The sequence below is a fragment of the Myiozetetes cayanensis genome, unplaced genomic scaffold, assembly GCF_022539395.1.
Source record: "Myiozetetes cayanensis isolate MyiCay16 unplaced genomic scaffold, myiCay2020 scf12, whole genome shotgun sequence".
Taxonomy (NCBI): domain Eukaryota; kingdom Metazoa; phylum Chordata; class Aves; order Passeriformes; family Tyrannidae; genus Myiozetetes; species Myiozetetes cayanensis.
Window position 1 is genome coordinate 18,493,383 of NW_026086826.1, and position 12,817 is coordinate 18,506,199.

The following is a 12,817-nucleotide window of genomic DNA, read 5'->3' on the forward strand; positions in this document are numbered from 1 at the left end:
AATTTCTTCACACATTCTCTTAAACCCTACATGGCTGAGAGGCAAGAAGTAATATCAGCAGAAAAGGAAGAACACTATTTGTAAAGAAAAAAGCCCTTAAAACATAGCTATACTGCATTTAGAATGGGCTGTACATCAACAAGTATATAGATTTAATTAAATTTTCATTTAATATACAAAGCATAATTTTGACAGTGGATAACTATAATACAATTATACAATACACACAAAATTACAGGTAACTATGTTGTCCAGAATGATAAGAAGTGGAATCTACAACCTACTGAGTTTTCATCCAGTAGAACCAGAAGGGTTTTTTATGGTGCATCATACCCCAGGAAATGGCAGCCAGAATTAAGAATCAATTCTGAAGCTAAACAATTTGCTACATTAATAGTGCATGTTAAAAACTCTTAATATATACAATAATTTTTCTATTGCTTATTTCTTAGTGCTTTACATATTCTCACCCACAAGTAAATAGAAGTTATCTTAGTAAATCCAGGTTGCCCATCTAAGGTAGTAAGTGCTAGAACTTTTGCTTTCCTAGTCGTTCTTTGAACACCTTGTCCACTGTACTATGTGTGAATACAAAGGACTATGTTTTCAACATATAATTCTCATTAAAACAGCAGGTCACATGTGTGCCAGAAACGTGGCATATCCACTTTAGCTGGACTTTTTATTTGCAATCTACGAGGTTACCACAACTCCTCTAAATAAAAACCAGTCATGATGAAAGCTGGGCTGTCACACACTTCTATGAGATGCTGCAAGAGCCTATAAAGCTTTTTAAACATCACACTGCTTTTAAGGCTGCAAAAAAGCCAGATAAAGCCACTTACAATTCTATTTTGGCTGTCATTTAGTATGTATCATATGGACATTCATCTCCTCAATCCTGCAGATGTACAATGAGCAAGAACTGTTGAGTTGAAAAACTGATTATTACTTCAAGCCTACTATTTTAGATTACAAACAACGCATACAAATTCCTTCATCGGACGGGATTAGTTGGATTATAAATTTCTCACTTAACCTTAAGTGCATCGTTTGTAGGACAAACAGGCATTCAGCTGCTGCAAACAGAACCCTGTCTGCCTTGTTCACATCTGCTTGCCACTTTACTTCCAGAGAGCCCATCAAAGGATGAAGCATATGGCCCCGATCTTGTTAGTGTTTGTAAATCGCATGCACACCAAGCACAGCAGAAATACATTCAGTTGGAAGTACAAACAGAACTTTTGCAGGTGCTGCTCATCTAACCCATCACACCACAAGATGAAGTCAGACAGATAAAGAAAATGCCCAAGAAAATCCACAAGGGTTCTGAGTTTTTAATTGTTTCTCCTGGTTACAGCTCTGTTGGATTAGTGGTTTTATGGTGAGATAAAGCCAGCATCAGATTATCAAATCATGTATTTGTCTTACTATGTGTCCCAACAGGCCAATACCGACATCTGGTACACAAAGTTACTGCAGATCTTAACAGTGTGATTTATTTTCTTATTGTTAAGTGAAGTTGCAAAGCAATTATCCATTCATAAAGGAAGAACATGACACAAATTATTCCTTCATTTTAAACATCTCCTGCGTTCCCCTCTTCCAGAAAAGGGCGATTCCCCCCTCCAAAAAAGTGCTTTTCTCAAGTCCCCTACATTTGCAAATTAAAAAAAAAAAAAAGAAAAAGAAAAAGCTGCAAGTTTCATCTGTCTGCCCCACAACCACCTGAGAGCCGAAGAAGAAAGCTATCAAGGAAAGAAGTTGCAGCTGTGCACACAGGTTGAAACAGAAGTATGATGAGAGACTAAATGGGCCCTACAAGAACAACCTGATCACAGAGTAATCAAATTATTCTGGCAATTCCTTATTCATGTCAAGTTTTAACAGCTGACAAATGTGTCAACAAGAAAAAGGCACACAAAGCTAAAAAGCTTTAGCTAATCAAAGACAATAATTGCAGTATTATTGAAATAGGTTATTTATCAAGAAGCTAAAGAGAGTTTCTCACACAAATAAAACCATTTCCATTTGACTTCAGAGGCTGCTTAGTCTACCCAATTCATATGACTCTGGGTGTAAAATTGTAATTTTCTATTGTATTAGCATCATCATATCAAAAACAGCACCAGGAGGTGTTCAAATACTGCAGCTACCTAGCATAAAAAATTCACTGTTCCCAGAAAAGAACACTAGGACAGACTGCACACCTTGCTGGGCAATTCCTCCAACTTGCTCTAGAAGTTGCACATAAAAATTAAAACTTGACTACCTTGCTACATACACTTACTGTATTCTGCCCTGTAACACAAAGCTGCTGACAACTGCTCAACCTTGCATTATTTATCAAGCTGCCTTGATTCATTTCTGGTAGAAATAACAAAACACTTCAGTCTCCTTCAGGATGCACAGAGGCCACTTCTCCTTCAAGTAGAAGATCAGGAGAAAAGTCTGTTTGATTCACAGAACCATAGAATGGCCTTGCTGGAAGGGACCATTAAAGATCATCTCATTCCTCCCCCTTGCAACCAGGTTGCTTGAAGCTCCATCCAATCTGACCTTAAACAATTCCAGGGATGGGGCATCCACAGTTTCTCTGGGCAAGCTGTTCCACTGTCTCACCACCCCCACAGAGAAGAATTTCTTCCTAATGTCTAATCTAAATCATCCTCCTTTCAGTTTAAAGCCATTCTTTTCCTATTCTATCACCACACGCCCTTGTAAAAAAATCTGTCTTCAGCTCTTTTCGGTTCTCTTTATGTGCTGGAAGGGGCTATAAGGCCTCCCCAGGGCCTTCTCTTCTCCAGGCTGAACAATCCCAGCTCTTTTAGCCTATTTTCACAGCAGAGGTGTTCCAGCCCTCTGGTCTCTGTAACCCTCCTCTGGATTCACTCCAGCAGCTCCATGTTATTCCTATGTTGGGGAGCCAAGAGCTGGATGTCGTACCCCAGACAGGAGTCTCACAAAACTGGAATGGCCCCTGTGCTTTGTTTTTTTTCCAGACTATCAAGGAGTCTATAGAGCAAAAGCAACTTGGCACCAGCCACGAAGAAGAAAAATAATCAGCCTAAAACAGGTTGAAGAAACATTTGTGAAGATGCTGGTTTTTTTCTGACTAAGGTGAGGAATGAAGAAACATCTCAGGTATGAGGTAAATTTACAGATTCCTGGCACAGAAAATTCACAGAGAATATTTTCAGAAATATTTCCTTTTTCAGAACTTTAATTCTAGATTGTGCTTTTCCTTGAGTTATAACAAACAGGTAACAGTATTTTGATGTCCCAGAAATAGATCACAATCTAGAACCCATTTTCATGTACAGCACTAAGTTATATACTAGTAGAATAGTTTCAGTGAACTAAATGTTAACTAAAAGCTTCTCTGTCAAGAGCATTTTGAGAACTCAGCCTGATAAAATCTGATCAGTCCCTCATGTCACAGCACATGGGATCATAGATGTCAGAAGGAAAATAGGGACTAGCAGGTTCAGAAAGAAAGACTGAGATGGGAATGTGCCCCATCACATCAGCTAGATCTATGTGCTGGAATCAACTGGTGCATCTCCTTCAGGTCTCTGTATATTCTTCAACTACTCCTGAGCTATGTGGACCTGGAAGTATTAAGAGATCAACAAAGACACTGAAGAAGAAAGGAAACTTACAAAGTTCATGCTGATCCTTCAAAAAGCACCTTCTCTTTTTCAATTTTCACAGAATGATCTTGTTTTTCTTAAGCATCAGGGTACAATAAATTTGATACAAAACCAGTGATACTGCATCTCTCAATTTACAGTCTTTGTTTGCCAGGATTCAAAATTTCTTCCTCAAAAGAAAGGAAAAAGTTACTAATTAAAGCTAAGCTGAAGGCAGAATGCCTGATTTTTGGCACATCCCAAACGAGGAAAGGATGTAAATCTTAAGATTCCTCCAGTCTACTGAAAAAAAAAAAAAAAAGAGAATACAATACTTCATGTCTAAATGGCAGATATTTTTTCAGTGATGGCATTAAAAGGATTATCCTAAAACAAATTACTATTAATTGGTTTACAGAGAAAAATATGAATATACTAGGAATTCACTGAGGCAAATAGAAGTGCATATTTTATGAATAAGTACTGTGATCATCCATTTGTTACTTAGAAATAAAAACAAATAACATTTGCATAACAAAACTGTTTACATATCCTAATGGAAATGTGTCATTATCTCCTCCTGGCTTTTATATGACAGTCAGCATACATCTTAGGTCCAATATATTGAGGTTTACACCATCTTTTGCTTCAACAGTTTTGACATTTTATGTAATTCATATTAGCATATGGGATCAACAAGTTATTAATATTTTAAAGAGATCAAAATTATTAAGATCTACCAGAAAGAAATAATGCACAACTGATCACTCCATGGATTCTGAAAACATGAGACACTAGCCTCACCATTCTACAAATCAATTCTACTGGAAGCTAAAGGATTAGACTGACGTGCATTTCCCAAGCTACATCTGTCATAACAAGTTTAAAAAAGCAACCAGCCCACTGAGCAAGAACTGGCACTTTGGGAAATGGCTTAAATAGCATTGAGCTCTCAACTAGCATTTTTATGCTTTTTACATATTTGAATAGACTCAAATCAAGAGTCTATGGCTTGTCACCTTCACATTTGACTTAAAAATTATTTAAAAAAACAACCAAAACCTCAAAAACAAAACAAAAAACCCAAACAAACAAACCACCCACACACACAGAAAAAAAAAAAAAAAAGGAAAAAAAACCCCAAACAACAACAGGAAAAGAAAAAAAACAAACCTTGTACTGAGAATTTCTCAATATACCAGAGATTTCAGGATATCAGTGGTATGGACAGTAAAAGGATGGGAGCACAGAGCCAGCAGTACTGTATCAACCCTAAGTAACAAAGACAAATAGAAGGAATGGAGAAGGGGAGCCCATAGGGGCGCCGCCTGTGCCCAAGTCTCATCCTTCCCTCACAGAATCTCTTAGAGCTTTTCCATTCTTCTGATTGGAATTTCCACCTCATCTATATTTTACTCCTCATGTGCCTGATGCTCCTTATGCAAACACATCTAGTCAAGGCATTACTTTACTTGTGCCTAAGAGTATGACTTTGGAGACTTTCAACAAATAAAAGTCTTACATCAGACTGGACCATATATTTTATGTTAAACTGCAATTGTTTTCAGCCTTTTTTTAAAAAACAAACCAAACAAAACTAATCTTTTGGGCCCTCAAAATTCTCCAGTGGAAGAACTCATAAACTTCAGAGTTGACAGATAAGAAACAGTGCATATCCCCTTTAGAGATAATCCACACAAAACAAACATTCTAATGTATCCTGCTTTATTTCATGAAACCTACATAAAAACTAGTCCAACTGCCCGACAATTCAGGGCTGACCAAATGCTTGGTAAATACATTGTAATTACTTGACCAAAGGCTGTAGATAATACAGCCAGTAAGTCCCAAATGCAGAGTAAAAAACCTCCTTCCTTCAGGCAGTTTCCCCTTCCCATACCAGAGCACTTGCACGTCAAGCACTGCAGTAGAGCTAGCAGGCTGCTTCTGCCTTGGGACTACATTTCCCCAGATCAGACTCGTGAGCACCTGTGCCTTGACAGCCAGCTGCATCTGTCCTTGGATAGCATGGGGGCAGATGGGAATGGGGAAGCAGATGGACTCGGGAATGAAAGCATGGCAGCAATGCCGTACTAGGGCTGCACAAACGTACTAGCAGGAAGTCGCACTTTGAAGACTAACCTGAAAGTTCCCAGGATTAGTGCAGTGCTCACAACACATCCTGGTCAAATGACAGCTTGATATTCACAGCTCAGCACATGCACGTTGCTACCCTGTGACCAGACACTCGGATCAACCTCATGGCTTGACACTGAGATCCGCTACAGCATCTCGGATGGAGCACTGAAGTTTGGATGAGCAGCCATGTGACAGCCTCACAGCCCCAGGAGACCCACTGCTGATGAGATGCTCATGAAGACAGATCCAGCTACTGATACTTTACTTTTCCAGTTGTCTAACAGCAAGCATGTGGAAAGAAGAACGTCACTGGAAAACCTCATCTTTTGAGCACCTTCATTAAAACTCAACGCAATGGAGCCATTAAATGACTCACTTTAAGAGAACCAGGCTTATCTTGAAGCACTCTGTGGCTCCAATTCAACAAGTCCCATGTCTCAAAAAACCTAGGTTACTGCAAACACCAGGGTAAAGACTCTTTGCTGCTCTATCTCAAAACTCCAGAAACAGCAAAAGGGATTTTTAAAAAAACTCAAAAATCATGGTATTTAGTATGCTATATTTGAGGACAATAATGATTTTGGAAAAAAAAAAAAAGTACAATTGCACTTGTAGAAATCCATTTTCTTCACTGGCCTACACTTGTATCTTTACAGACAAAAAAACATAGCTTTGTTAAATGATTCATTTTTATATTTCTTTTACAGAAAAAAATTACACAACATGTATGTACAAACTGTCATAGACAAGAAACAAATTAAATAGAAGGTAATTTAATTAATCTCTGAAATCTTAGGAAGGAACTACAACAGAAAACAGACAAGTTTCTTTGGTGAAGAAATACTACCTTCTCCACTTCTTTCAATGAAAAGAACAAGCAAAAGCAATGTACCTATTCTGTACAACCGAGAAAGTGCCATTCTGTGTAAACACTAAAGTCCAGGAGGGTTGCCCAAAGCAAGTCAGAACACAATTCTGCCCAAAGACTGAAAACCAAAATTAATTATTAGACTTAATGCTGTTGAAGTCATGAGATTCCCAAGAGCTGAATTCCCTATTTAATATAATTAAATATTTATATTTTTTTTAAGTGCAACACAGGCCCCAGAATGTGGTTTTCCATGCCCTGACATCCCAAAGCATGTCCTTTGCTCAAAAGACTGCTGAGTGGGAGAGGAAGCACAGTTAAGTATCATTAAATACTATTATTAGCTTTTTAGCAAGGCTAATTACAAGACTGCCAACCCAAAATGTCATGGTGATTTCTCATCTAATCATCTAGCACCCAGGAAATGAATGGAAACTATCAATCCATTTTGCTGACACATATTAGGAAAACCTGATGCCCAACATAAATCCAACACAATCTTTATAACTTCCCGAGCCAAACAAAAGAAATACAATTAAAAGCAAAACAAACATCACAGGCCAACAAAAAAAAATCACTAATAACCAATAAAAAAATCCCCCCTCCTTTATGTAGGGGTTCAAAAGAGCAAATAAAAAGGAAAATAAAGTGGTAAAGTACTTGACAGTAAAATCAAAAGACTACATAACCATGTTTTACCAAATGATGAGGTTCAATCCCTAACAAAAAAAAACCAACCAAACAAAAAAAACTAACAAAGTCTCAAATACTAAAGCTGATCCTTTAAAAGGTTTTATGTTGGATACCATCTGAGACCTGATGGTGCTACAATGCAGAAATTGTGTCTGGGATTACCATAGCATCACCCTGATGAAGCTTTTTATCCTCCTAGTTTTTTTCTATTTTTCTGAAAATAGTAATTATTAGTTTCACAGATTACACCTTAAAAGGTGTCTTTTTATTGTATTTTTTTTATTACTCTAATGCTTATAGTTCAGTAAAATAAACTCTTACAAGGACTTTATGTGTAACTATGCATGCACCTCATGAGTCTATATATGATCCCCCCACAATGGTTAAAGACTCCCCTCTCTTTGCTCCACAGTATGGTCAGGGATCACTAAGCGATGCTAATGCCCTCCTTATCTGACAACACAAAGAGTACCTTCAACAGCTTGAAGGGAAGACATATCACTGATTTTCCCTTTTAGCTGTTTTCCAAAAAAAGTAAATGCAAAGAAAAATCTTTCTTTCTAGACACACCTGTTTAGAACTGATTGACAGAAGATCATGTTCAATTAGAGACACAGAGGTTTCGTATGCACACATATCAGTAACTGTGACATACGGAGACAACTAAATCAAGTAGAACTGCTCCTTGTTCCTTGCACTTATCAGTTACTTTCAAAAACCAAAACTGACAGAGAGGTTTTCTAATTAGTACCAGATGACACATCAGTAAGCGGTTGCCGTCAAGCGAGTTTCCCTCGGGTTGCCCACATACCTGCAACCGACACGCGTTTACGAAAAATAATAGATTATTTTTACCAAAAGGAGTCGCACGGGGCTGGCAACAGAGGCACTGGCAGTTACATAAACCGGAGCTAAAAATAAACTTCACAGGCGCGGGTGGGCAGCGGTGGGGCACGGGCTGGGGCCGGGGCGCTGCCCGCCGGGACCGCAGCCCCGGGAGCGCGGAGGGTGCCCGCCCGCCGGGCCCACCCCGCCGGCGGCGCCGCTCCGGCCGGACCCGCGGCCCGCCCCGGCCCGGTCCAGCCCAACAAGTCGCCGGAGTCGGGGACGGGCGGCCCCTGCTTACCACCAGCACGGGCACGCCTGCGGTCAGCGAGTAGAGCAGCACCGGCGGCACGGCGCTGCGGTCCTCCGGGCCCGGGTAGGGCTTTCGGTACGCGCCCTCGTAGCAGAAGAAGCCTTGCACGTTGACGGTGAAGGTGTCCGTGTACTCGAAGTAATAAGCCAGCATCACGGTCCCTGCCATGATCACCATCTGGAAGTAAAGCATGCTGGTGAGCGGAGAGGGCACTCGCATGTACGTGGGCTCCGGCGGCCGCGGCAGCCCCGCTCCCCGGCGGCGCGCTCCGCCCGCTCCCCGCCGGCATCCACCGCGGGCGGGGGCGGCTCAGCGGCGGCCGGGAGCGCGGTCGGCCCGGCGGGGAGCGCGGCCAGGGCAGGGCAGGCACAGCCCGGCCGGCGCTCCGGCACCAGCACCGGCTCCAGCGCGGCCGCGGCTCCTACGGGGGGCGGGCGGAGCGCGGCGGGCACGGGGGGCGGCTCCGCCTCGCCCCGCCCGCGGAGCGGCAGCCGCGCCGGACCCCGGCCCGGCGGGGAGGAGCGGGGCGGGGGAGACCAATCTGGGAGTTCCCCGGGACGGCTCCCACGGCACGGCCCCGCGGCCGTGATTAGTAAGGGAACCCCCTCCTACGGGGTGAGGGGCGCCTGGGTCCCTCTCTACACCCACTCACACCTGTACCACACGGGCGTGCACTGGCAGAGCCGCTCCCGCAGGTGCGCGATGGCCCGTCCGTACCCGGCACGGAGGCGCCGGGAAGCGGTCCCGACACGGCCAACAGCCGCAGCTCGGACGGGGAGAGGGATTGCCACTGTTAGCCAGAGTGGTAAAGGCCTCAGCATGGAATCACAGAATCAGTTAGGTTGGAAAAGACCTCTGAGATCATCGAGTGCAACCTATGATCGAACATCACCATCTCAACTGGACCATGCCACTAAGTGCCGTGTCCAGTCTCCTTTTAAACACCCCCATGTACTGTGATTCTGTGACTCTGATTTTGCAAGAAAATGGTTCTTAAGGTTTTGCTCTGTGGTTTGCCAGACATTTTTATGTAAGCAGTTTAGGAGATACTTTGTAGTTACATATTAGCAAAAGAGTCCATCATATACCTGAAAATTAGATGCCTTTAAAAGTAGCAACCAACAACTTTATATGCTTATGTCAAAAAACCTGTTAATACATAAGACTAATCCTGAGCATAACTACTTGTTCAGATCATCAGGTATATGAAATATATTTGATTTTTATGATCAACTTGTGCTTCTGGCTCATTACTGGCAACAGTAGAAGTTTCCCACAACTACCCACCCTCACCTCCCAAGCCTCCCAAAATCAGGAATGGAAATACATACCCTTTTGTATATGGATACCTATGAAAGCAGTTAACACTCAAAGCTTTAATTTAAAAGCTATGAAGAAAATTTGTAGCTGGCCATGAAGCCCAATTAACATCCTAGAGTAAGAGGAGAGTCTGCTCTGGTGCTGGGAAATATCATACAGATACAAACACAAAAGAGTTCTAGTTAAAAATACATATATAGCACACTCCCATACACTTCAGAATAGATGACTGTGCCCAAGGCCCAATTCATCCATGTGTAGGCTCTAGTGTGGATTCCCAAAACCAACAGCTAAAAAAGATAAAAAGTTACATCCCACCCCAAATATTATAAGGATGTGAAACAGCCTTCAAATAGACGCCTTAGCCATAAAGAGTCCACTTATCTTAGATAGCAATTGCTGTTGGAAATAACAAATGAGATTTGATTGCTCTGTTTTATAATGTGTAATCATTCTCCTAGTGTTCATACTTTGGCTTTAACTGTTCATTTTCCTCCCCTTTCTAGAAAATGTTGTCCATATTCAGTGATGTTAGTCTCTGTGCATTTATTTTTAATCAGCCCTTGAAGAACACACTCTTCATGCCTGGATTCCACATCCAGTCTATTTTTATGTGTTCTTAACACACTTTCCAGAAGAATCTAAATCATGTCATTCGCATTGCTCTCACCAGACTTAGCCGGATAGCTCCCTACCTTTACAGATTTTACACAGTGAGATATGAGACATCTTGTGGTGAATTCTGCTTAGCACAAAGTTTATTTTCCCCATTTCTTTAGAGCAGTCCAATACCCATTACCATACACATAAAAACCTTAAACCCTGGAAATTGCACACAGACACCTTCATTGTTAGGATATAAGGCCTGATCCAAGGACCAAAGTCAACAGCAGGACTGCAATAAGCAGGAGACTCAGCTCTTCAGTTCTATTTGAGTGGATGCCCCAGAGAAATGCTGGTGGCATATTTCTTTCAAAAATTGCCATTGGGGAAAATTGACCTTTTTCCAGAAACCAGCTAATAAAATAGTCCGGCATTTATTTGGCTATTACAAACCAACTTCTGTTTATAGATACAACAGCGGAGATACAGCATGTAGGAATTAGAGGACATAAATAGTCTTGTTTTTATAAAACTGTTTTGAACCTACTATCAAAATCTCTAAAGGATTTTGGAAAGAATCTCCGTAACTAACTCCTTATTGAATAGCAAGGGGCTTGAAAACTACAAAACTTTGAAGCAGAAGGTATCTAAAAACTTCAATGATTTTTTTTTTCTTTGAAAGCTCTATAAATTTATGACTGTTTCTGAAATAATGATGAACTGTGTATTTGTTTTTATACAGGTAAGACATGCTCTCACACTATCAACCTTTCTCAGGCCCTTCTTCCTCTTCTCCTATTTAGATCTTTTTTTTCCTTAGAATAAGTATAAAAGGCTTGGCTTATTGCCAAACAATAAAGCTGATATTTTTTGCAGCTAATAAAGTTAAAATCTGAATTAGCTTCTGTCTAACTTGCACTAGTTGAAAAACACACATGCACTTGGTGCTTGCTATTGTTGTCTTCACAGAGGTTGACTGTTGTAATATACAACCTACTATTTGGTATAATAATGAAGGGTAGGAATTCATAGGTAAGGCAAGTCCAAGCCCCACAAGATGCTTGGAATATTACAAACCAGACAATAATACCAAACATTGCTTTATTTTAATACTCATAACCACATTCCCATATTTGCAGATGTACTTTACAAGCACGGCCTGCACACCAGTGACTTGCCTTCATGAATATGCATTTAGCTGATCAAGTAAAACCAAAGATAGCCTTTTATTATAAAGAGCATGATGTTTATTGACTGCACAGTTGAATATGCAAACATGTATTAAATCAAATAAATAGAAGCATAAGAACACAATCCCCAGTGACTACTGTAACCAGCTAAATATATTCTGCAACCACAGTGATATGCAAAGACAGCAGAATGGCAGAGAAAAGCCCAGAACCAACAAGTTCTGTTTCAGAAGGTTATTTGTAAAATTATTGACTGAAACTCATAAAACAGACAGACTTGTTTTGAAATTAACTTCCTTGGGAATAATGCCACTGAGCTCAGAGCAGGAGTTCCCTTGATAGTCCTCATAGACTTATCATGTTCTTATCATTTGCTACCTAATTTTAAGTGAAATTTCAGCTCAGGAGACACAATATAGAGCAGATACAATAAGATACACTGTTTTGCAATACTTTGAAATCATGACCTTCATTACAGGAAGATATTTCCAATTCTAAACCAAATTCACTAACCTTTCATGTGCTTATATCACCACTTCTTATAGTATTTTCTAAATATAAAACATTGCTATGTCAAATGGCAGTAAAGAAACAGAGCCAACCCAGCAAAGCCATCTCAATTGGAAGAAAATAACTGATATCAAATCATCCCACTGTTTTTATCTTTCTGTTTACCTCTTTCATGCTTTATCAGAGTGTCAGCAGATGGAAGCTCCCTGACTGTTTCCTTGTTACATTTCCGCACTACTACACTAACCCAGCCACTTCTGAGAGGAATATTGGATCTGTGTTGATGCCACATTAGTAGAGAGGAGACAGAATGAACTAAAATCTCTACAGATATTGTTAAGGGATAACTAAAAGGACATTCTAATTGATTAATTAAATTGTTTAACGATATGCAGTAATATAAGTCCTAAAGCCCAGGACATTTACTGCTAAAATTTATGTTTGTAGGACCATCATAATGCAAGACAAAAATAATTTCCTAGCGGTTGGAACAGAATCAGCACAGAATCAGAAATGGGGGCTTGCCCTGAACACTTGCAGCAGGATTCATACAAGTTATGCACCAAATATAATCTTTTCATGTTGTCTTAGTAGTAGTTCACAGAGAGAGACAACTCCATTAGGTGACTAAGCTCTACTACATTAGGGTAGGATGAATCATCTTCTGAAAATGTCATTCATTACATCCTAAGAAACACCAGCCTCTGATGATACCACTTGCAAT

The 12,817-nt window shown here is 40.6% G+C and overlaps 1 protein-coding gene across 2 annotated transcripts in view; it reads right to left on the reverse strand.

The window, feature by feature from the left end:
• PLPPR5 (phospholipid phosphatase related 5) overlaps positions 1-8,747 on the reverse strand; it is a 43,993-nt gene extending 35,246 nt beyond the window's left edge. The window contains exon 1 of one of the 2 annotated variants that reach the window (XM_050307518.1): positions 8,459-8,741. In XM_050307518.1, coding sequence (XP_050163475.1) covers positions 8,459-8,689 — 231 coding nt within the window. In that variant the 5' untranslated portion in view covers positions 8,690-8,741. Of the gene's footprint in view, positions 1-8,458 lie in introns of both variants that reach the window. The other variant, XM_050307519.1, reaches the window with a different exon arrangement.
• Positions 8,748-12,817: the final 4,070 nt, after the last annotated feature.